Here is a 26,019-nt window from a genome sequence, read left to right as displayed (position 1 = left end):
CTATAAACAGTACTCCTTTTATTTCACCCCGTTATTATATCACTACAGACTTTTAAGAATTGGTGTTGTGGGTATTGTTCTCTTCCTGAAAATAAACAGAAAATTCTGTGCCTTAAAACATAGGAGATGCAAGAAATTAAAACATGCAGGAGACCTTAAAATACTACTCACAACACAAGCCGGGCCAAGTGGACAAAAGGTAACAGATCTACTTAAAAGATGACCATAAGGGCAGGATGGTGGTGGTGCATGCCACTCGGGATGGTGGATCTCTGAGTTCGAGGCCAGCCTGGTCTAAAGAGTGAGTTCCAGGACAGCCTAGGCTACCCAGAGAAACCCTGTCTCAAAAACAACAACAACAAAAAAGGATGAACAAACATAAAACCACAAGACTCAGTGCTTTATAAATACAATTCTATGCTGTGAAAAAGAAACGTACATGCTGAAGTGCACACATTTCTAAAAAGCTCGCCATGTGCATACCATGCAGACTACAGAGCTCATAAAGCAGAAGTGATAAAGACATTTCCTAGTCATGCTGCAAACAGCAGAACAAAGCCAAGACTGAACACACTCCTCTAACTGGAAATTATAAGATTTCTCATCAACTCGTTGGTAGAAGTGAAAACAAAACAGAAACTGCAGAATTTCACAAATAAATTAAGAGAACAGTAAAACATTTAAGAATACATTGCGATCACTCAAAACAGCAGCAGAGGAAATGCAGAGACCTAGATATCTCCGCCAATTAAACAAAGAACAGCAGTAAGTTCATTAATTCCCAGCCCAAAAAGCTAGGAGGAAACTCCACCACAGTAAGAAACAGCACAGAAGGAAGTAATAAAAGAACAGAAATTAATAAGAGAAAAATAAATCAAAACTGGTACATTGAATTTTGGGGGTTTTGAGGGGCTACAGAAAACTCAGTGGTTAGTAAGAGTTCTGGGTGTTCCTCCAGATGACTGGGGTTTGATTCCACATGGTAATTTACAGTCTTCTGCACTTCCAGTTCCAGGGGACCTGATGACCCTCCTTTCTGGCCTCTGCAGGCACCAGGCACACAACTGGTGTACAGAATACATGCAGGCAAAATACCACCCATATATATCTACATATGAACATGTACACACACACACACACACACACACACACACACACTTTTTAAATTGAGAAGATTTTTTAATATTTAATTTTTAGTATTTTAGACTATTACAGAAAATACATTATGACCACACTGACCATAATACAAATATCAGTGGATATTGAGGAATAAAGGAATAAATGTAAGCCGTTCATGAACTTGGTGTTTGGCTAAATGCTCGTAGGAAACAGGATGCAAGGGACAAGGGCGGGAATGATGACCTGGGAACAGACCTTGAGCTTTTTAATTAGTCTATTTGCTGAACTGATGGTGTTCCAGATGCATTCTGGCTGGGCGAGTGAGTCAGGAACGGTACAGTACGTACACTGGTGGTGCTGAGCCTCAGTTCTCATGGGAACACAAGGAATATACGAATACAAAAAGGACTAAGACAGTCTGTGGTGATGCTTTGGAGCTGGAGGCACTGGTGTCTTTGTAAGAGAGAGAGAAAGAGAAGCAGACAGGAAGACAGACAGACAGAGACACAGGGAGAGAGGTGATGGGGAAACACTCAGAGGTGTGGGTACATGAGACATTTCTTTATACAATAAAATAAATGGGACAAAATTTTACCAGTAGTGAATTGAGTGAGAGGTATTTTTACTTTTGTGACTTCATACAAATTTTAAATTATTCCCAAATAAATTTTTAAACATTTGTGAAATATAACAATTAGTTTAAAATAAAAACAAGTAGTAAATACCTTAGTACTGCACATACATTCTGTGGTGCAAGAGTAATTAACCCCCATCTTGTAAATGTACATGAGAAACAGTACAGCAGTAAATAGGAACTCAGATTGTGACACTAGGGCACATAGGCCGAGGATGCACTTCAGTGTTCAGTGCTTGTCTAGTATGTATGAGGCCTTAGCTTTCATCCTGAGTGTTAAAAAAAAAAAAAAAGAAAAAAAAAGAAAAGAAAAGGAATGAAACAGTATATACAAATATTAGATAAACCTTAGTTATTTCATTTTAGTACAATATTCATATAAAACTCATATTTATAGATGAAAACCCTTTATTTTTATGTAATCGGGTTTAAATATCGGTTTCTTCGCTCTCTCAAATCTCACTGTGAACACTGCACTTGTCCAGGTTCTTGCACACTTACTCTTCTAATGATCGGTCGAGACCTCGGTCAGGAGATCGATGGTGAGCACGTTCTGGTGAGTGACATTTTGTGTTTGGCTTCATTGAACTCAAATGGTAAACGTTACTTGAGTAATTCTGGCGGCGAAGTTCCTGGACAGCCCTTTCCCTACAGCAAAATAGTGACACGTTTAAAATTTACATTTAGTGGTGTTATTACACCTATCATAAGACTGTAGCTCAACTCAAACTTTAAACATACCCATCATGAAATAATAAACTGAGCCAGGAGAACTCCTGTAACACACAGCATACTGAGGCTGAGGCAGGAGGATCAGCAGTCTGAGGCTAGCCTGGGCTAGAGTGAGACTTTATCTCAAAACAAACAAACAAACACACAAAAACAAAAACAAATAACACGTATCTGAACACACAGAGAGACCCACCAAAATAAAACCTACTGCTAACAGGGCGTGGTGGCACATGCCTTTAATCCCAGCACTTGGGAGGCAGAGGCAGAGGAATCGCTGTGAGTTTGAGGCCAGCCTGGTGTACAAAGCGAGTCCAGGACAGCCAAGGCTACACAGAGGGACCCTGTCTCAGAAACAAAACAAAACAAAACCAACCAACCAAACAAACAAACAAACAAAAAAAAAAACAAAGACAAAAAGAAAACAAAAAACCTACTGCTAGCTAAGAAACAACATGCTTACACTGAGCCTTGCCTAGAGATTAACTTACCTTTCAAATCGTTCTGTGCCTAGCTGTCTTTTAGTAATGTCCAAATCTGCTTCCAACTGTGTTACAACATTTCGGAACTGGGCCACATCTCTGCTCTGAATGGCCCTGTGCAGAAGATGAGAGTGACAGTTGATTAAACTCAAAATGCGCTTGTAATTCTATGAGTATATATTAAACCATATTTGGCAATGGCATCTTAGCTAGATCCCAGCTACACTGTGATGTTTGCAAGTTATTTGTGTTTGAGGTGTGTGTGTGTGTGTGTGTGTGTGTGTGCGCGCGCGCGCGTAGATGCACATGTGGGTGGGGGGAGGGGAGGCCAGAGGCTGACTTGGGAATTTTGCTCATTCACTTTTCATCTGGCTATGCTGTTTGGCCAATGAGTTCCAGGGATCTCTGTCTCCACCTCCAGGGCTGGGGTTACAGTCGCATGCTGCTGCTCTCAGCTGGAGACACAAACTTGGATCCTTATGTTTGTGTAGCAGGCACCTTACTAACTGAGCTATGTGCTAAGCCACACACTGATTTTTGTGGACAAATTTCTTGGCATGTTCTAGATAAATTCAGTTATAAACTTGATTTCTTGCAAAGCCTCAGCAACCTTTTGTCTCCATTTCTGTACACACAAATGGGGCAATATTATACATCATCAACCTTTATTATTCATGTATGCAAATTTTCTTCTTAAACATACATTTTATAAAAGCTTCCCACATTGGCCAGCCCCGTGCCACAGCACTTAGCAGCAGTCTGAAACTCATGGTGGAAATTCTGCCTCTTTACCAAGATAGATTTCTTCCCAACAGTCTAAGAAAAGGACCCCAAGGGACCTGCTCAAGGTTCACAACTGCCTCACTGGCTGGAGCTGACAAGAATGACCCAGTCACTGCCAAGATGACCCAAGAGTACAGTCAAGGAAACTAGCCCTGGCTTGGGGCTCCTAGATGGAACGCTGAGAACGTGCTGGCTATGCTTGCCCAGGGGCCAGGCCCAGCCATGAGAATTGAACAGGATGACAAAGTCGTCTGGATGGGCCACAGAGGAGCAGAGGCTGAGGACCCCGATAGTGGCCAATTTTAATATACTTTCACTACCCAGCATACATTTCCACTTGAATATCAAACTAACAGTCTTCAAATTAAAGGCTAGTATTACTGGGGGTTAAAAAAAAACATGCTAAGATGAAAATTCTGAGGGTGTGCCCAATGTTGTGGGGTTTCAGTTCTTCTGGGCATCCAGTATATAGTCTTACAGACACACAGGCAACTACAATGTGGCAAATGCGGAGACAGGTAGCAATACCAGACAGCCCAAAATATAAAAGTCCTTGTGGTTTCACAGTGCTTGCTTTACGTGTCCTAATGGCAGCATTTTCGATCAGACTCTCATTATATCCAAAACTATGAGCTCAAAACTATCAGCAGAGATTGTTACATCTAAAAATCTTAGGTAGGAAGAACTAGACCATGGTATTAAATCTTAGGCCAGTCATAATCCTCCCAACGCTCAGTTTAACTAACGGCACCCTGCGGGCTCCCATGCCAAGATCCCCGAGTGCACTGCGGCCAGCTCACATCTTGTTCTCAGCCAGGCAGAGGTGCTCCTTCAGAAGCTGGATCTCCGACTCCTTCTCCTGCAGCGCTATCTGGGACTGGTACTCTTTGTCTCGGTTGGCCACCAGCAGAGCCTCGAGATTCTGCATGGAGATCCTCTCGTTTGTCATCTGACTCCTGAGCAGTTCTATTTCCGAGCGCGCAGAATCCAACTCATTCTCCATCTGTGTGACAGGAACAGAGCCATACTTACTCCCGCCCATTCACTTAGCTGACTTGTGATCAGAAACTCTTGAGTGTCTGTAGTGCACACTGTGAAGCTGTTTCCTATTAACTGCATACAGCAATGAGCATGTGGTGCCACTTTCCCCACCCTTAAGGCCATATCACAGAATTCACTAATTTAAAAGTTCTATCAGTCTCAAACTGCAACCAATTTCCATCTCCAGTTTTGATGCCTTTTTCTATAGCCTGCACAGTTGACAAGATGGCACCCATGCCTGCAGCATTGTCTTGCAGTGGATGAGTTAGGTCTAAATGCCTTACGGCATGTCACTGTGCTCTACAGCTAAGGAGTCTGAGGGCTAGACATACATGCCCTAACATAAACCTAGGGGAAACTTGTCCTTTTGAGGGGTATTCTGAGCTCAAAATGTTCTCAGTAAGCTAAATATTTCTTCAAAAGGAGGATTATCAGCCAAAAGCATAATTTCTTATCCTGTAATATAAGTTACAATAAATTATTTTTGCACTTAATAGGCTACTTATGAAAGATAAACTTTAAAAGCTAATAAAAGAGAAATGAAATTACTAGGGGAGGAACAGGTGCCTCAGTGGACAGAGAAGAAAAGAACTTTTTAAACTGAGGAGAGATTAAAAAAAATATTATGATCACAAAATTTTCAAAAGAAGAAATACAATTAGATAGCTAACACATCAGGAGAGGGAGCCTCTGTTCTTCTTTTCTTTCTGCTGCTGTGGTAACACCATGACCAAAAACAAGCCAGAGAGGATTCATTTGGTGCTATATCCAGGTGACAATCTGTTACTGAGGGAAATCAGAGCAGAAACCATGTAGGAAGGCTGCTTACTGGCTCTCTCCTATTTATGCTCAGCCAGCTTTCTTTTGTTTTGGTTTGCTTTTTTTTTAAAATTTACTTATTTTTTAAATTTTATTTTATTATTCATATTACATCTCAATGGTTATCCCATTCCTTGTATCCTCCCATTCCTCCCTCCCTCCCATTTTCCCCCTATTCACCTCCCCTATGACTGTGACTGAGGGGGACCTCCTCCCCCTGTATGTGCTCATAGGGTATCAAGTCTCTTCTTGGTAACCTGCTATCCTTCCTCTGAGTGCCACCAGGTCTCCCCATCCAGGGGACGTGGTCAAATATGAAGCACCAGAGTACGCGTGAAAGTCAGACCCCACTCTCCACTCAACTGTGGAGAATATCCTGTCCATTGGCTAGATCTGGGTAGGGGTTTAAAGTTTACGGCCTGTATTGTCCTTGGCTGGTGCCCTAGTGTGAGCGGGACCCCTGGGCCCAAATCATAATGTTCTTCTTGGGTTTCTCTGTGTAGCCTTGGCTGTCCTGGACTCACTTTATAGACCAGGCTGGCCTCAAACTCACCGAGATCCACCTGCTTCTGCCTTCCAAGTGCTGGGATTAAAGACATATGCCACCACACCTGGCTCAGCCAACTTTCTTACACAGACCAGGACCACGTGCCCACAAGTGTCACCACCCACGATGGGTTGGGCTCTTCGTCATCAAATTAACCAAGATGACCTCTTACAGTTAAGGCCAATCTGATCCGGGCCATTCTTCAAGAGACGTGCCCTCTTCCCAGGGGACTGAGGTCGTTCTAAGGTGAAACTAACCAGAATGTCTGGGATGTGGAGTTTAGTGGGAAGCAAAGACCCTATCGGAGCCGTTTATGTGACATTTTGTGCTAGGAATCTGTGCAAGCAAAACCTGTGCTTTACTACGATGCTGGTGCTGTGGGGCTGAAGAGTATCTGTGATTAATAACAGATTAACATCATCAAGGTGGCATCTCCTGTGAAGAGAAATATATTTCCTCAGAGTCAACAAATAAACTACAGTCCAAGGAGATGAAGGAAACATCTCAAGGCGGCAGCTGAACCTGGCTGTGTGTATGAGTCACTCACATGGTACTAGTTTTGAAGGCGCTGAGGTGTCATGGAGAGCATGGGCTTGGCACTGTGTGACAGGGGAGCCTCCCTGCAGAGATTAGAAGCTAGAAGAGGCCGTTGGTGAAGGTACAGCTTCTGTTCCCATAAAGACCCCATGCTTGCAGGGGTCACAAAGAGAAACCGAGGCTCGGAACAGTGTGTTAGCATTGGAGTCCCTGAAGAAAGGCCAGCAGTGAAGGTAAAACCTAAGCTGCAGTGGAGACCAGGACCATGGAACATCTGCCAAAGACAGCATCAAATGTGTAGTAGAGCCATCTTGAGCCTTAGAAACAACTGCTTGTCTTGAGGGTGGCCAAGCTGGAGTTATTGCCTGTTCAAGTGCCCCAGCGCCCAGAAGATTGTGTGTAAGTCCAGGATAATGAATGGTGGACCAAAGGATTTTATTTACACTGGTGATTTGGGGCTTTGCCTTAATCTAATTGTTCCTATGCCCTAATTCTTCTCTTTTGGAATGAGAAGTATTTAACATGTTTTTATTTATTTTATTTTATAGGAGCCCATAGACAAGATACTTTGGATTCTTAAAAAGTACTAGAAATTTTAAAGACTGTGGGACTTTGAAAAGTTGGACTTGTTTTGTCTTATGCTACTAATACTAACATGCATTCTTGAAGACAAAGCAAGGAAAGGTTACAGCCAAACAGTGGCATGCCTGTACTCAAGTTGACAAGGGATGGATTGTTAATTTTGATTGCCAACTCTACTCAACCTAGAGCCAACTGGGAAGAAGGAAATTCAATTAACAAACTGTCTCAATCAGACTGACATATGATTAATCATATTGACTGATTATTGATAGGGAAGGTCCATCCCACTGTAGGTAGCACCATGCCTAGGTGGGTCTTAGTGTATTAGAAAGCTAGCTGAGGGGATGGAGAGATGGCTCAGCAGTAGAGAGCAGGGGCTGCTCTTCCAGAGGTCCTGAGTTTGACTCCCATCGCCCACTTGGCAGCTCACAGCTGTAACTCCAGTTCTAGGGGATCCAGCACCTTCCTCTGCCCTCCACCGGCATCAGGCATGAAGGTGAAATACAGACATACATGAAGGCAAAACACCTGTCTTAGTTACTTTTCTATTGCTGTGAAGAGACACCGAGACCAAGGCAACTTACTGAAGAAAGCATTTAACTGGAGACTTGCAGATTCAGGGGTTATTGTATGGCTATCATGGTGAGGAGCATGGCGGCAGGAAGGCGGCAGTGGCATGGAGCAGTAGCTGAGAGCTTATTCTGATCCACAAGATGGTGGGCAGGGGAGACTGGGCCTAGCGTGGGCTCTCCAGTGACACACTTCCTCCAGTAAGGCTACACTCCTAATCCTTCCTAAACAGTCCATCAACTAGGAACCAAATACTCAAATATATGGGCCTATGGGGGCCACTCTCATTCAAATCACCATAGCACACATACACACAAAATAAAAACAATTTTTTAAAAAAAGAAAGAAAGAAAGCTAGCTACAATGAGCAGAAAAAAACAACCTAGTAAGCAGTGTCCCTTCCCAGTTTCTGGTCCCGGTTCCTGCCTTTAGTCCCTTCCTAACTTCCCTCCATGATGGATTGTGCAGTGTAAGAAAAAAAAACAATCTCTTTCCTCCCCTAGATTGCTTTGGTCATGGTATTTAGTGCAGCCACAGAAAAGCAAAGCAGGCAGATACAAAATAAAACAAGGTACTATTTCTAGTCCAGAGTTTCTTATTCCAACACCTCATTTGTCCTGACATTCACACTTGATTTGAGTAACTGCTGCTCCAAGCATTACAGGATGCTAGACTATCCCTGCCTCTACTCACTAGGTGCAGTAGCATTCCCCACGCTGTAAATGCAGAATGTGTCTAGATATTACTAAGTGTCTGCAGTTGAATTTAAAGCCAACCAGACACTGTTCCTGTCTGTCAGACTGTGACTCTGTCAGTATATGCTGACAACACAAATAGGACAAGGACTCCTAAATTCTGATGGCAGGACTACAAAACAAGATAGCACTTTCTTTGACAGCAGCTTTATTGGGATATAATTAATATGCCATACAACTCATGAAATTAAAGTATCCAATAACTTCTAACATATTAGTATTACCAAATATTAGCCATTGACAATATCTGTAAAAATATTATCCTTAAAAGAATAAAACCATGAAATCTCAAAAGTATAGATGTTTAAACAAGACTTGACAGTCACAACACTAGTTGACATGCCAGTGTGGGTGGGGGACTCTCACAGGCCTCACCCCTGGCTGAAGACCTGTGGCCCCTACAGAAGGAGAATCTGTTTTCTACAAGCCCACTGATAGGCTATCCCATCCCAAGTCGTCATCCCTAAGCATATGTAGACATCAGCAACACTAAATATGTCCAGAACATACATACGTACACAATACATACATACATGCGCATGTATCAATAACATTAAAGAATAAGAGGTCATGAATTTGAGGGAGTCAGAGGAACATAAGAGGGGTTGGAGGGAGAAAAGGAAAAATGATGTAAACACAATACTCATATATGAAATTCCCAAAAATTAGTAAAAAAAAAAAAAAAAAACAACTATATTGGGGGCTGGTTTGGAGAGATGGCCCAGTGTTTAAGAGCACTTGTTATTCCGATAGAGGACCTGGGTTCAACTCCAGGACCCCCATGGTGGCTTACAACCACATGTGACTCCAGTTCCAGAAGACATGACACCCCCTTTTGACCTCTGCAGGCACCAAACATACATGTAATATATATACAGGAAAAACATTCATACATATAAAACAAACACAAGATTCTTTAAAAATACTTCAAAAAAAATAAAAACAAACAAACAAGTAAACAATCCCTAAATCTATTATGTCTCTAGGGTTTACCATGTTCTGGATGTCTTTCCACTTATTCAGCTGGTAATTTAACAGTCTTTTATCATTTGTTAAATGGGAGGTTTATACTTCTTTTAAATGCATTTCTTCCTAAGCTGGCAAGATGGCTCAGCAGGGGAGGGCACCTGCCACACAAGCCAAGTGTGATCTAGGCACCCACCCCTGGAGAGGAGGAAGGAGAGAACTGATTCTACAGTTATCCTCTCATCTCCACATACATGCCATGGCATACCTGCCCACACACATATCATGTACATATATATGCACATGGTAACAAATAAACGTAAACATTTATTCTCAAGAACTTTGTGCTTTGCTGATGCTATCGCTTTATGTCATTTAATTTAATGGAACTGTTTTTATTTTCATTTCCAATTGATAATTGCTAATAGGTGGAAGTAAGGAATAGAATTAGTTTTTACATATTGGGTGAGTGTTCTACAATTTCACAGTTTTTATGTGTTCTAGTAAGTTTGTAGCAGTTTCCTTTCTACATAGATGATCATGTCATCTGCAGGCATGGTTTTATATGTCGTCTCAATTTGAATGCTTGTTTTTTCTGGTTTTTTGCTTTGCTACTCTGGCTAGACCCTCAACAAAATGGTGTGCTAGGCAGATCTGCCATTATGGAGGAAAACATTCACTGTTCACCATCAACTATAATGGTTACTGTAGGCTTTTCAGAGATGCTTTTTATAAAATTGAAAAAGGTTCCTTGTATTCCCAAATTATAGTTATTCTTTCTTACATAAAGGTATTGGATTTTTACCAAATTCTTTCTCTTCATCTACTTGAGAAGATCTTTCAGGTTTTGTCTTTGACTATTATATGTTTTACATTCATTTCAGGTACAAACCAATCCTACATTCATGGGACAACTCCCATTTCATTGGGTGCAAATTCATTTTATGGACTGTTAGATTTAGAAAGAGAGGTGTATGTGTATGTCCACACGTATGGGAGTGTGCATGCACATATATGGGTGTGTGTGTGCATATGTGTGTAGAGGTCATAGGTCAACCTGGGTGTCTTCTACAATTGATTTTCTACCTTAATTTTTTGGAGTCAAGGCTCCTCACTGTGGTGGTTTGAATAGGAATGGCTGCCACAGATTCACGTGTTTGAATGCTTGGCCCATAGAGAGTATTAGGAGGTGTGGCCTTGTTGGAGGAAGTGTGCCACTGTGGAGGAGGGCTCTGAGGTCTCCTATGCCCAATCTAATGCCAATAGCTTACAGTCTCCTTTTGCTGCCTGCAGATCGAAATATAGAACTCTCAGCTCCTCCTCCAGCACCATGTTTGTCCCATGCCACAGTGTCCCACCATAACAACAATGGAGTAGACCTCTGAACTGTAAGCCAGCCCCAATGAAATGTTTTCCTTTGTAAGAGCACTCACTAAGACACTCACTGAGCCTGGGAGCTCGCTGATTGGCTAGAATGGCTGGCCAGCAAGCTCCAGGCATCCACCTGTCTGTGCTTCTCCGGGACCAACTTTTACATGAGTGCTGGGATCCAAATGTAGGTCTGTGACCTTTCCAGAAGATCTCAAATCACTAACCTAACCTTGTAGTTGGGTTAATGGGGGTAAGCGAAAAAGAAGCAAACTGCAAGCATTTTACATAGCATTTGGTTTTTTAGTTGTCACATTAAGACTTTTTAAAGAACTTATAGTCGTAAGAAATATTGGTCTTGAGCCAGGTGTGGTGATGCACGCCTGTAATCCCAGCACTCGGGAGGCAGAGGCAAGCAGATCTCTGTGAGTTTGAGGCAAGCTTGTTCTACAAAGTGTGTCCAGGAGAGCTAAGGCTACACAGAGAAGCCTTGTCTCAGAAAAAAAATATATATAATAATGGTCTTAAGTTTTCTTTCTTGAAATCACTACATAAGTAAAAATAAACTATACGCTGGGAATACAAGAAAATGTTCTCACTCTTATAAAAGGCATCTATGAAAAAACTACAGCAACTACTATACTTCATGATGAACACCTGAACGCTTTCCCCATAAAGGCACAGAATCACCTGGCATGCCAGTTCAATTGAACACCAACATTTGAGTGTAGGTTTTAGCCAGGCTTGGGCATTATACTGGAGTCCTAGAATGTGTTAAGAAATGTTCTCGCTTATTTGTAAGAGTTAAACATTTTTGTATCAGCACATCTTTAAACATTTAAGGGAATTCACAACTAAAGCAATCAAGGCCTAAGTTTGCTTTCTGAAAGTTTTCAAATTACTATTTCAGGTTTTAAATTTGTTTAGAGGTTTATGCAAATTTTCTGCTTTTAACTTAATGTTAAAAGCAGTTTAATGTTAAAAGTCAGTTTTAACATTTGAAAGCAAACAATGCAATGAGACTATGAACAAATAACTAGAGACATGTCACAACAAAGACATGCAGATAGCAAACAGAAGCATGAAGAAAAGTTCAATTTTGCCATCCAGTAGATAAATGCATATTTAAATCACCCTCATGCAGCACTTTACATACATAAGAATGCTAAAGAAAAAAATTGTAAGTGACAACACCAAATTTGAACAAGGATGTGGAGAAACTAGATCACCTCGTTGTTAACAGACAAGAAAAAAAAAATGATATAAACACCTAGGAAAATTGCTTGGTACTTCTCTAAAAAAGTAATCATACGATTAACTATCACCTAAAATTAGCATTTGTAAACATTTGCAGTGAAATGAAGACCTATGCACATACAACTAAAATACACAGTGAAACCCTGTCTCAAAAAGCAAATAAAACAACAGAAACTTCTCACAAATGTTTATGGTAACTTTATTTTCAAAAGTTCCAAACTGAAAATAACCCAGATGATCCTCAGCGGGAGAATAGTTAAACTGTTACACCAACAGCACAGAAATTTAGCAGTAAAAAGTCAACAATGGCAGATGCAACAACCTGAGACTACAGAGATTTAGGCTGAGAAGAAGAAAAAAGCCAGTGGTCAAAACAAATATATCATGTGATTTCGTATATATTAACATTCCTTTAAATTAATTTTACCTGGCATTGAAAGTAGAGTATATTTATGTATTTATATGTATGCCCCCGACTGCCCTCTTTCATTGTCCCTCACCCATTCTTGCTGGTTCTTGAAATGACAAAAATCACAGAAGTGGGGAACAGGTAGATGGCTGGCAGAGGTAAGGAGCATGCTGATAGGAGAACGACGCAAGTCTGAAAAGGGGAAACATGACAGATCTGCAGTGGAAAGTCTCTTGTTTGCCTGGACCAATGTTAACACTATACTTATACCAGACTATAATTTTTCAAAATGTAATCATTAAGGGGAACTAGGTAATAGGTACTCTTCATTTAATTTATTAAAGGCCAATCTATCACCTTAGAAACCACAAGTTGTCTTTGTTGCTGTCATAAGACACCATGACCAAGGCAACTTATAGAATAAAATGTACACTGGGGGTTACAGTTTCAGAAGTGAGCCCATCACCATCACTGCAGGCCGCTGAGCGCAGACAAGCACAGTGCTGAGGAGCTGAGCGCTCACCTCCTTATACACAAATAGGGGCAGAAAGGCTGCTAGCTGGGAATGGTGTGGGCTTCTGATACCACAAAGCTCAGCCCCAGTGACACACCTTTTCCAACAAGGTGACACCTCCAGAACCTTTCCAAACAGTTCTTGACAACACTCAAACATATGAGCCTATGATGGCCACTCTCATTTAAATTACCACAGAATTTTTTTAAGATCAATGTCTTTGATAACTGAAGTGGTATAAAAATAAAAGGATGATCCTGGCATCTGACATCACAGCTTACCAAAGAAACTAAGACACACACATAAATAGTTTGCGTAAAAAAGCACATACAGAAACAGTCATGGTAGTTAATGTCATACTTAATTTTGAAAAGCTGTGTGAAGAGAAAGCTACAAAACTTACAGTAAATTTTTTTTCATTTAAGTTGTTACCAAGCCTTATATACAGTTCTGCTGAGGGCTAGGATTTAAAACTTAAAGATTACAATAAAACTGAACTCTACTTGCAAGTGGCATCCTATTTTTATAAACTATGAGATTATAACTGATACTTTGATTTTACATCATTTCAGTTGTTACAGTAACACGCTAACACTTTTCCAATTAGAAAAAAAATCAAGTAAATTTTTAAGTAAAATAAAATATTTTTTAAGTTTTTACAGTAGTGAATTAATCTTTTAAAAGTCTGTGATGAAATAAAAATAATTAAAAAAGAGTGGTGATTTGGGCAGATAGCACATAATTAAAATATTAATAGTATATTCTTATAAAATAAACTAAACAGGTGATTCTCAAATGCATCATAAAGGATGGATTAACCAAATAATAAATTCAGTAAGGTTTAGTAATAATTAATAACCAAGGTGACCAATGGTACAGCATGTATATACTAAGAGCTGAATTCCATCTCCCCAGATTTGCTACCAGTTATTTCTCAAACACATCACACTGGTCACTAAAAAGTACTCGTTTTCATTCAAGAATCCACATGGACCTCCACCACTGCTCATGAGGGATGCCTCACCCATCTGAGCTCAGCAGTAATTCCTTATGGACTTCCCCTATTTTTCTATTCATCTCAAATTACTTTTATGTCAATATTGGGAGATCCTGGAGAGCATGAGCCTGTATGGTTTGAATGTTATATCCATAGTGTAGGCAAAAAGTAGATACAGTCAAATGCATTGTAACTTAAAATAACTCATTCAATTATTAGGTAAGCTTAGCTGAAAGAAAGTCACAAGGTTATAATTCAGATGGATAAGGCTGTGGTTCTTTGCTCACAGCTCTGTCAGTGTGCTTTATAATTCTAGCTAAACATAACTGCAAACTACAAGTTCAAAGGAAGATTTTCGTCTTTTAAATGTTCTTGAATTCTTTAGAACACAGCTGTCACAAACTAACCTTTTAAAGTTTACAAATAAAAATATTAAAGTACAATAAAAACAAAATTTAAAGCAAAAAGGCATAATTATCTGATATGATATTTTATATAAAAAACAAAAACCCTTTTTCAAAATTGTAGTACTGTTAAAGTACCAGCAATTCTAAAGTATTCCATACCATTTCTATTTCCTGATCTTTGGCAACCAGCTGTCGGTTAAGCAGTTCTTTGCTTGAGTCCAGTTTAATGCAGAGCTCTCTCGTGGAGGACAAATCAGCAAGCGCAGACACCTTTTCAAACTGAACCTTCTGAAGCTCCTCCTCCATCTTCACAAGAGACTTGTGTAAAGTGGAAATCTGAGATTTGTAAGAGCGCTCTGCATTTAAGTGCTGCAAAAACAAGATGAATGCACAGGTAAGAAAGTCAGCATGGACAACAGTGGGGCGAACCTCTCAGGGTTAGAGCAGTCGACCTCAGAATCCAGGTGCTGCTGGGAGGGAGATACAATCAGTTTCCTGTTAAGATACCTGCAGGTTCAATGCCACTGTGATATACAGAGCTTGGTCTACAGCTGTGTCTGTATTTGCACAGTTTACATGTCCTACAATACAATAGCTGTTGCTGCTGCAAAGAACAGCCACCACCACAACAGCCACCGTCCCATTCACAGAGCTCTTTCTCAATCCTTGACTGACATGTCTGTATCAGTTATGCTATCACACAATGAAGACTGACAAGTTTCTAACACTAGTACTTCCGAGAGAACAAGCTCTGATCAAGTACAAACTAAGCACAACCAATTATGGGGAAAAGCATATTTTAAAAGCCGTAATACGAGATTCAAGTTACATAAATGCTTTCAAATGTTCAAAATAATTCCACTCTCCACACCTTTTCCCCAGCACGACGCTTACGTAAGTGCACTGCCACCTACAGAGCAGTATTTGTTTGCTATAACATGAAGGACAACTGGGAGGCAAAAACTGTGTGTGCTTTTACAAGTATAAAACACTAAAAATTCCTGACACACATTATTTGGGCATAACTCAATGTCCCCTTCACCCTCGCGATCTCCCTTCCTCCTGTAGCCCTTCTTACTCACCCTTCACACCCTCTCTCTAGCCATCCATCTGTCCACCCACCCATCACACTTTTACAGGATACTCTGTACAAATTCAGTGGGAAGCAAAATTAGCTCTGCTCTCACAAACTTCTACTACAGAGAAGACCTGTATCAATCAAATATGTTACAGATGAATGTATAAACACATTAAGAACATATTTCTGGAAAAAGTTGGAAACAACAACAACAAAACTGACCTGTGCTGGAAGAATCAGAGAGCCAGGAAAGGCTTCCCTAAGGAAATGACTGAACAGTGAGTGGACACATAGCAGGAAGAGCTGGTGCAAGCTGAAAAGGTGCAAAGTGCCACAGCTCTGTTTGGATGCAAGAACAACACTCCAACAACTGAGAAAAAGCTGCTCTGAGTGGAGCTGACATTCACAGAAAAGTAACAGGAGATGCATGAAGCCCAGTAAGGCAGGCTTAGTGGCCTGTGACCTTCCCAGGTGAGGAGAACTGGCCAACCTTCTTGTTTTTTGAAAGCTCACCTTGGCCAGGTGCAATGGCACACCTGTAATCCCAGCACTCAGAGAGGCAGAGGCAGGTGGATCGCTGTGAGTTCGAGGCCAGCCTGGTCTGCAAAGCAAGTCCAGAACAGTCAAGGCTACACAGAGCGACCTTGTCTTGAAAAAAAACCATGAAAAGAAAAAGAAAAAGATTCCTCTGGAGGTTGTAGGTTGTACTAAGATGATTGGAAATTCAAGGCTATGTTGCAAGTTCAAGGCAAACAAGTATATAACAAAATGTCTCAGCAAATAAAACTAACAAGTATAAACCCAACACGCCAGACATGTAAAATTTCAGAAAAATTGGATCCACAACCAGAATGGACATCAATCATTATAAACAGATGAAAAACTGCAGAGGTGGCAGTACCAGGAGACAATGACTAGAACATGGAGGGCCTCCTTGGCTGAGTCTATGCTGCATGGATACCAGCTTTCAGTGTGCACCTGACCCTGAATGACTCATCTTACATGGCAACAGCCTTAATCTGAGTTTAACTGCCAAGAAGGAGCGACTCTACATCATGGGGGGTGGAGGGGGAGGGGATCAGAGGTCAACATCTAGTGTATTCCTTAAGTCACTTTCCATATCTTTTTTTTTTTTTTTTTTTTTTTTTTTTTTTTTGGTTTTTTGAGACAGTTTCTCTGTGTAGCCTTGGCTGTCCTAGGCTTGCCTTGTAGACCAGGCTGGCCTCGAACTCACAGCGATGATCACCTGTCTCTGCCTCCTGAGTGCTGGGATTAAAGGCATGTGCCACCACACCCAGCTTCTACATTATTTTTTAAGACGAAGTCTCTGACTAGCCATTGAGCTCTGAGTACCATGGCAATAAACAATGACACCAGAAATTATACCAAATCAGAAAAAACAGATGTCTGGGCTTATCTATGAAAGCAAATATAACCTTTCCTGGGACTTTAGAAGAAGCCCTCCAAGACCAAATGCTGGCAGGCCCTCTGACTATTCAGTGCCGTCTTGTGATTCCTGTCCAGGAAACCTGCCATGGCAAAGGATCCCTGCTTCCATCCCTGCTCTGCGCAGCTCTGCACCGTGCACTCAGGAGTCTTGTCTTATCTGTCCCCGGGGACTCTTTCTGCACGTGTGTCAGGTTACCACCTCCATCTTGAGGACAGACACTCTAAGCTCTCCTTGGACATCCTATTATCCATGTACATACATATGTAAGGTGCAAAGTACTAAGGGCTTGAGAGTAAAGAGGAATAGAATAAAAGAACCTGTGGTTGCCTACAACTAGCTATAGAGCAAAACTGGTATTACTGGGCAAATAGCAACTGATAAAATTTATTCAGCTTATGAATGTATTGTTATTCAATGAATTATATCATTGTATAAAGACACAAATGTGCTCATATGTATTAATCACATAATACACCCACAACACACAAAAATAGCAACTATACATAAACAATAGAAGAAGAAACAAAAAAGAAGGAAAGACTAGGAAAATATACAGTGCCTTCATAATCTGTGGAACAGTGTCAAATGGTCCACATATTTGTAGTTTAAATTTCAGAATCTTAGAGAAAAAGGCAAGGGAGAAAAAATACTTGAATAAATAATGGCCAAAGATATTCTCAATTTGATGAAACCAAGCAATTATGATTTATTAAATAAAAGGATTATAAAGATATACTCTATCATTAAATTAACTTTGATGAAATTGACAAATTCCTAAAAGCACTATTAAAATGAATATAAAAGAAATAGAACAGGCCTATAGCAACAACAACAAAAAAAAGTCTGACTAGCAATTTTAAAACTTTCCAAAAAGCACAGGTTCAGATGGCTTTAGCTTTCAATTCTATCAAACCTTTAATGAAGCGGCAGCAACTATACACAAATCTTACAAACACCACAAGCAAAAGGAATACTTCTAAGTTACTATATCAATCCAGTATCACTTGGATGCTAAAGCCATACAGGCTATTATAAGAAAAAGTTCAACCACAACAGGAAAAAAAAACTAGAAAACAAGTTTCAGCACACACACACATAAAATGACCAAATATGATTTATGTTAAGGATAAAAAATTATGGTTAATACCATGTATAAAATTGAACCCAGGGGCTGGAGAGATGGCTCAGGGGTTAAGGGCATTGACTGCTCCTCTAGAAGTCCTGAGTTCAATTCCCAGCAACCACATGATGGCTCACAACCATCTCTGAGATCTGATGCCCTCTTCTGGCCTGTGGGTATACACACAGACAGAGCACTGTATTCATAATAATAAATAAATAAATCTTTAAAAGAAAAAAAAAGAAATCCTTTTTTAAAAAAATTTAACCCAACATGTATCAAAGACATGAAAGAAAGTGAGGTAGCTGACCATGATAGTTAATGAGTACACTGTTTCTTTTAAGAGTGATGAAAATGTTCAAAAGTGCTCATTTTTACAGGGCCATAACTCTCAATATCCCAAACACCAGTGAATATATTTTCAATAGGCAAACTGTATGACATAAGAATCATTCTCAGTAAAGGCATTAGAAAAAGCAGAAACTTGAAAATGAATAAGGTACAAACTTGGTGTAGTGGTGCACCCCTATAATATGGGAGACATAGCAGGCAAGGTCAGCTTGGGCTATACACTGACATCCTATCTCAAAGGGGAAAAAATGACAGCGAGACTCTAGCTAGAGACTCCACACACTTTGGTCACCTGACATGAAGAAATCGAGCTGGAACTGACCTGGAAGCAATCATATACTAGAGGTGCTGTGCAGGCTGCTAGGGGTAGAGAGCCATCAACAGTCTGACTCAGGGTCAGTACTTCATAACAGTATTGACCCTGCAACTATAACAACAACAGGCATGGAAAGATGCACCTTGGGGGCTGGAGAGATGGCTCAGAGGTTAAGAGTACTGCTCTTCCAACGATCAGGAGTTCAATTCCTAGCAGCCACATGGTAGCTGACAACCATCTATAATTGCGTCTGTGCCCTCTTCTGGAATGCAGGCAGAATGCTGTGTACATAATAAATACATAAATCTTCTTTTAAAAAGATGCACCTTGGACGCAGAAGTGCTGTGACTGTTATGAGGATAACCAACAACTTTCTCCTCAGATTTATGACCCACCACACATGAGGAAATTCATACCTAGTACTGAAAATCTGGGCAAGAACCCACAGCTAGAGAGATCACAGGTGCTAGGGGTGAGCCTGCTATTATTTTTGCTAAAGGGACACAGTGTCAAAATTGGTGCAGTTTTTGGTCCTCATCAGATATGTGTCTTTGTAGAGTGGATGGTTGTTAATGTAGAAACTTACAATGATCAAAATGCAGAGAACAAGTGTCTGGAATGCTCAACCATAAATGGGATACGTATCTTACAACCCTTCCTCAAAGGTCAAAGAAGAGGGGATGCAAGACATATGCTTAAAAATATTTCACATATGTACATTTTTAGAATAACTTTTGTTTTTAAGTTGACATATTTGTGAAATATAATACACCCATATAATATGCAATGGTCCCATCTGGTTATCAACAGTTGTATCTCCTTTGACATTAATTTCTACTGTAAACTATAGTAAGCGAGAGTACTGAGGAAGTTACACACACTCCCCTCCCTTGAGTGTACTTTGGTAACAATTACACACGTTTTCTCTATTCTTTCTCTCTCCTATCTGTCTCAAAGTCTATATAAGCTTAAATAAGAATATAGGAAAATATCTTCCAGGTCATAGGACACTAAGGAATTCCTTAAAGAAAACATAAGATTATAAATCATATGGGAAAAGGTTAATAACAATGCAAAGTGATCGGGATTTAACATCTCTTTATCTTGCAACTGTTAAGTCTTCAAAAGGGTTGTAATAAAAAATTTATAGAGGACTCCTGACACTTAATATGAAAAATACAAGCCAAGTGGCAGTAGCACATGCCTTTAATTCCAGGACTGAGTAGGCAGAGGCAGGCTTATCTCTGAGAGTTCAAGGGCAGCCTTTTCCACAGAGCAAGTTCCAGGATAGAGAAGGCTACACAAAGAAACTATATCTTGAAAAACCAAAAATAAGCAAACAAACAATTGAATAGAAAAATGTGTACAAGTTTAAGAGAAATGCATTCAGTGGGCTGGGGAGCTGGCTCAGTGGTTGAGAGGACTTCCTGCTCTTGTAGAGGACCAGGGTCTGGCCCCTACCACCCACGCAGCTGCTCACAGTCATCTATAATTAGTTCCAGAGAATCTGATGCCCTCTTCTGGCCTACATGGGCCCCATGTACACATACGTCCAGATAAACACTCACGCACACAAAATGTTTTTTAAGAATTCAAATCCCATTCAAAAGAAATTCAAGAGAAAACCCATCTAAGAGGAACCTTAAGTGGTCAAGAAACATTAAACCCTATAATTTGTTTCTTCATCAGGTGTGTGCCACTTGCTGTTGACAAAATCTGAAACAGGCAAATGTCAGTCAGCCTTCTGTCAAGAACTCCCAGCTTCCTAGTACTGGCCTTCTAGTACTGGTTTCACTCCTGCTGACGGAGTGTGGAAAAGCCTCACACATCTGAGCCATATTGAAAGCAGTTCGTTAAACAGGTCCTACACGCCCATCAAAAATATTTTTAGAACACACAGTCCTTTTCAGTACAGAAGACGCTTATTTTAAAAAGTACTTTGTGTGTCAGGTAGTAATGGCACACACCTTTAATCCCAATGCTTGGGAGGCAGAGGCAGTTAGATCTCTGTGAGTTTGAGGCTAGCCTGATCTACAGAGGGAGTTCCAGGACAGCCAGGACTACACAGTGAAACCTGTCTCAAAAATGCAAAAATGAAAACAAAGAAAGAAAGGAAGGAAGGAAGAAAAGAAAGAAAGAAAAACAAAAAAGTACTTTGTTAACAATATATGGAAGGAAATTTTTCAAATTAATTTCTGATGTATACTGTTGCTTCTGAAGATTCTGCATAATTTTTGTGGTGTTAAAGGAAATACTCATCATTTTATTAAAAGATTCAGTTGTAGTTTTTAAAAAGAAGCATTTAAAGACACTCAATTTTACTTGTAATCTAGGAAGCATAAAACACAACTGTGGAAAAATTTAAATGCTGATAATATTGAATATAGTATTTAAACAAAGCATAACCCATGATTTCTGGCATGAGTAAACTTTTAGAAAAAAATTGATAAACTAAGTGAAATCATGTGTCTTAGATTAGTTACTTTCTTCCAGATATAAGCCTAAGAAACAGAGCCAAGAGAAATAAAAATAATGTTTGTTACAGAACACTTTACTACAGAAAAGGGAAAAATTATATTGCCCTTAATATGGAGATATCTTAAGGAAGAAAATATTTGCACTTTTTGAAGTATGTTTTTAATAAAACAGATGAATTGCTGCTGACCTTAAAAAGGCTAGTTGCAAACAGATAACTCGTACATTTTATTACTTAAATAAAATTGTTTGTAGTGCCTGGCATAAATTTCAGGCCTTCAGATGTTCCAGGCAAGTACCTTATGACAGGGACTGGAGAGATGACTTAGCAATTAAGAAAGCATACTGCACTGTCAACCACAAGTCTGGTTCCCAGAACCCAAGTCAGGCTGCTAACAACCATCTGTAACTCAGGAGATCCAACACCCTCTTCTCATGTCCATGGGAACTGCACTCCCATGCACAAAGACCCTCCCTCTTTCTCACACATGCATATACATACACACATATAATTAAAAATAAAGTCTTACACACATACACACACACACACACACACACACACACACACACACACGGTGGACATAGGTCTAGGAAGTTACATCAGTCAGCAAAATGCTTGCAATGGAAACATGGGGACATGAGTTAGACCTCTCAGAAACCATTTTTTTTTTTTTTTAAGACTGTTATGGTAGAGTACACCTGTAATCCCAGCACTGGGTCAGCTGACACAGAAGGGCCTGGAGCCTGGTGGCCAGCCAGTCAGGCTAATTGTCAAGCTCCAGGTTCATTGAGAGACTCTGTCTCAAAAACCAAATTGAGGAAATAGATTGAGGAAGATGCCAGATGTCAACTTCTGCCTCCACTCACACATGCCACCACACTGACATGTGCAGACATACACACAATTCTACAAGACTGACTTGAAAACAGAAAGCATTATATATCATTGGTGGGTGAGAGGTGCACAGGAAGTGTGTGAACTCAAGAAAAGCAGCTAAATAATGTGAAATGTATATGCACCCAATATGTGGGTGACAAGTTATAATTTTAATGTTTGGCTTTATTTATTTATTTATTTGCTTACTTATTTATTTGTGTGTGTGTGTGTGCGTGCATGCACCATATAAGTGCTGGTATCCACAGAGATCAGAAGAGGGACCCAATCTATGAGGCTGGAATTACAGGTCAGGTGAGCCACTGCATGTGGCTGGGAATGTAACTCACGTCCTCTGAAAGATCAGCAGGAGCTTTTGACCACCGAGCCACTGCTCCTGACTCTGATGTTTGTTGTTGTGGTGGTGGTGGTGGTGGTTTTGGCTTTTTTGTTTTGTTTTTTGTTTTGTTTTGTTTTTTGGTTTTTCGAGACAGGGTTTCTCTGTGCATCCTTGGCTGTCCTGGACTCGCTTTGTAGACCAGACTGGCGTCAAACTCACAGAGATCTGCCTGCCTCTGCCTCCCGAGTGCTGGGATTAAAGGCGTGCGCCACTATGCTCGGCGATGTTTTGTTTCTTTAAGCAAAGGTATAGGAAGCAAATGTGGTAACATACTAATGTTCTTATATCTGTAGGATAAGAATAGATCTGGTTTATTATATTTTTTAAAATTTTGTTCTTTTTTTTTTTTTTTTGAAACAGGTCCCAATTTAAAAAAAAATGATGATTATTCTGGTTGTGGGTACTTAGGAGAATAATTAAGAGGCTATAATTTACAGTGCATTTATATAATTTAACTGTTCATCAACACATTAAATTTATGAAAAGCCAAGCAAAGCTCACTTAATTATGATACAAGATGTACTGTAGATGCATTTCTACAAACGTACTTGTTCAACTTCTCTGTTAAGGGCATCAACTTTTTCTTTCAATCTGTTGCCCTCCGCTTCAGCAGTAATAAGTTCCAGTTTGAGGGCATTGTTATCTGCCTCTGATTGGCGGGCCTTATTTTCCCAGTTTTCAGCATCTTCGTTGGCTTTTCGGAGTTGTTCCATTATTTGCCGGTTCTCGGATTCCTGAAGAGTAAATCTTGTGTTATTACTTAATGCAAAGTGCATGTGGACACTGCTGTCTGGGCCACTGGGAAGTCACTCACAATGTGACCTTGAACGAATCCCACTCCCCTTCACCTACGGTCATCCTGTAAGGAACACAGGGAAGTGAGAACTGACCCCTCAGGACCTGCACAAGCATGTTCCTGTGTTTCTTTTTGAGCGAACCCTGTCTGCTGATGCTGTTGGCCTGAGCTGCTGACCTTCTCATCAGTGCTTCCTTGCTTGCAACCAGTTCATTGCACTGGTTTGGCCACACAAACTTCTGCACTCTTTCATATCTTAGGTGTCAGTGTCTGATAAGATTTATTTTTATTATTGTTAACTGGGGGAGTATGCACAATGATTCCTGGTGCCCTTGGCGACCAGAGGCTTGGGGTCCGCGGGGTTGACTTGGGTCATCTGCAGGAGTGCTCTTTACCACTCTGCCATGTCTCCAGGCCCTGAGGTCACAGACTATAATCTCTGTTGGGCTTTCTTCTACTAAGTTGTCAGAAACTGCTCAAAGTAAAATATCAAATGCACACTAATAATATACACGTATGTATAAGTTGCACATACAATACAGAGCCACATTTATTTTGGGCAGTGCTAGGGATTGAATACAGAACCTTGTACATACTAGCCAAGTACTTTACCACTGAGCTGGAGGCACTACCTGTGGGAACCAGATTTTTTATGTCTTCAAAGTGGTATCATAAATGAATGAATTTAAGTAGGACCTATTTTCTATAGGGAAAATTCAGTTCTACACATAATATACTATGTTAAATTACCACTGCTAGCTACTTCAAAATAATATTTTATCTTAGTGGCTGTAGAGATGGCTCAGCAGTTAAGCACTCATATTGTTCTTACGAAAGGCCTGAGTCTGGCTCCCAGCAACTATGATGGGCACAACTTCCTGTAGCTCCGGCTTGAGGGGGATCTAGCCTCTGCAGACATTCACACTCACATGCAGATAGACACACACAGAACACAGAACACAAATGCACAGAAAGAAAAAAGCCTTAATGCCATGCTCTGCCTAGCTTGTTCTTTAAACTTCAGTTATAATTCACTAATGTCAGGAGATTCTCCGTCCCCAACAACAGTGCATTTCCCTGTCAGCAATCCTAACCAAAGTACAACACAGTAACACTTACCTTTTCTAATCAAATGTATGTTCTCCCAGTTAGAATTAGTGCTACTATTGCCATCTTGTGGCCTTAGAAGAGGATCTTTACCCTGTCTATTAACCTAAGCACACACTAAAGTACTGCTTCTCAAGACTAAGAAATCCCAAAGCTCCTGAAGGCAACGAGTATAATCTAGAAGTCCTAAGATGCCTTACCTCCCCAAGCCCTTAAAACTGTAATTTATGTACACTATGAACAAACGCTCAAAATATGGTTGCATACAAATATCAAATGATATGTTAAATAAAATACACAACTGAGTGACGTTCCCACTGATGCTCTGAGTCTTATGTAGGGAACACCACATCTTTGACAGTGATGTATTATACTATTTTAGATATTTTACTGAAGCACATCTCTATGGTGATGAGATGAGCTGTATGTTACAGAGCTCACACACCCATGCACACCCACATGCACATGCACACACACAACCAGTCAAACAATGGCTAACTGAGACATGCAAATGCCAATGACATACTGGCTCTTAAAGCAGGTGGTCTAATAACAGTGTGACCCATTCTGCCCTGCCCAGCAATCAGGAAGAGCCACTCTGCCATTTATAACAGAAAAGATAGCATTTTATGGCCCTTATTCTTCAGGTAGGAAGAATCTACTTGTCTGGGATGTTTACTCTGAATTTAGCGTACTGAAGGAAAACATGGAAACATGCTCTTGAGCCATCTTTTAGGACACTGGTGACTCTAAGTGTATGTAGTTAATCTGCCACAGTCAAAACTTCAATATCCGAGTAAAGAAAGACTTGGGTCACTATTCTAGTGAGTGTAATTTATCACTAAATTAAGTCTTATGAAAACCTGTAGGTGTCAAGGAACAAAGGAGCAAGGAACAAATATATATATGTACCTCAGACTTCAGTATATTCTTCAGCTTGTTAACCTCCAAATTTGTGTCCTGGACCTTCTGTTTTATGTCATTAAGTTCACTATGAGTATCATTCAATTTTTTGGCCAGTGCCTATGGAAAAAAGATAGCTAGATTTGACTTTAATAAATAAAAATTCCTATATGTGAGAACATTTAGAGAAAATTATAAATACTTGAGACAGATGATTATATAAAATTAATATAACAACCATATAAAAACCCATATGAAAGTGGTAAAGAAACAAGCCCAAAAGAAAACAAGTAAAGTCATCCCAGGACCCAGACAGACAAGCCATCATGAGGGAGCACAAGTTGGTCACACTAAATTAGACTTTACTAGTAGCCACAGAGAGGCTACTTGGACAATGGAACAGTGTCTGCCCGCCACGTTAGTGAAGAGCTAAAGCTTCAGCTAGCGAGGAATGAGCATATCCACGCACTGTTTATTGTAAACAAAATTCTCACAAAGGAACTCCATGAACCATTGTCATAGAGATGTACTGAGGCATTCTCAAATGCTGCTCAAGAAAAAACACTCTCTATATATGAAATATAAAGCACTCTATTTACAATCTTTAAAATTGTAAATTGCTATGAAATCGGT

General features: G+C 40.1%; 1 protein-coding gene across 1 annotated transcript in view; it reads right to left on the bottom strand.

Moving 5' to 3' along the window:
• Tsga10 (testis specific 10) overlaps positions 1–26,019 on the bottom strand; it is a 104,083-nt gene that overhangs the window by 3,167 nt on the left and 74,897 nt on the right. The window contains exons 14-19 of the mRNA XM_051152770.1: positions 25,396–25,506; positions 23,129–23,314; positions 14,676–14,885; positions 4,548–4,750; positions 2,974–3,078; positions 2,255–2,401 (exon numbers count right to left, since the gene is read on the bottom strand). Coding sequence (XP_051008727.1) covers positions 2,255–2,401; positions 2,974–3,078; positions 4,548–4,750; positions 14,676–14,885; positions 23,129–23,314; positions 25,396–25,506 — 962 coding nt within the window. The remainder of the gene's footprint in view (positions 1–2,254; positions 2,402–2,973; positions 3,079–4,547; positions 4,751–14,675; positions 14,886–23,128; positions 23,315–25,395; positions 25,507–26,019) is intronic.

This window comes from Acomys russatus, chromosome 11 (genome assembly GCF_903995435.1).
Source record: "Acomys russatus chromosome 11, mAcoRus1.1, whole genome shotgun sequence".
In the NCBI taxonomy this organism is placed as follows: Eukaryota; Metazoa; Chordata; class Mammalia; order Rodentia; family Muridae; genus Acomys; species Acomys russatus.
This window is presented reverse-complemented; position numbering and strand designations above follow the sequence as displayed.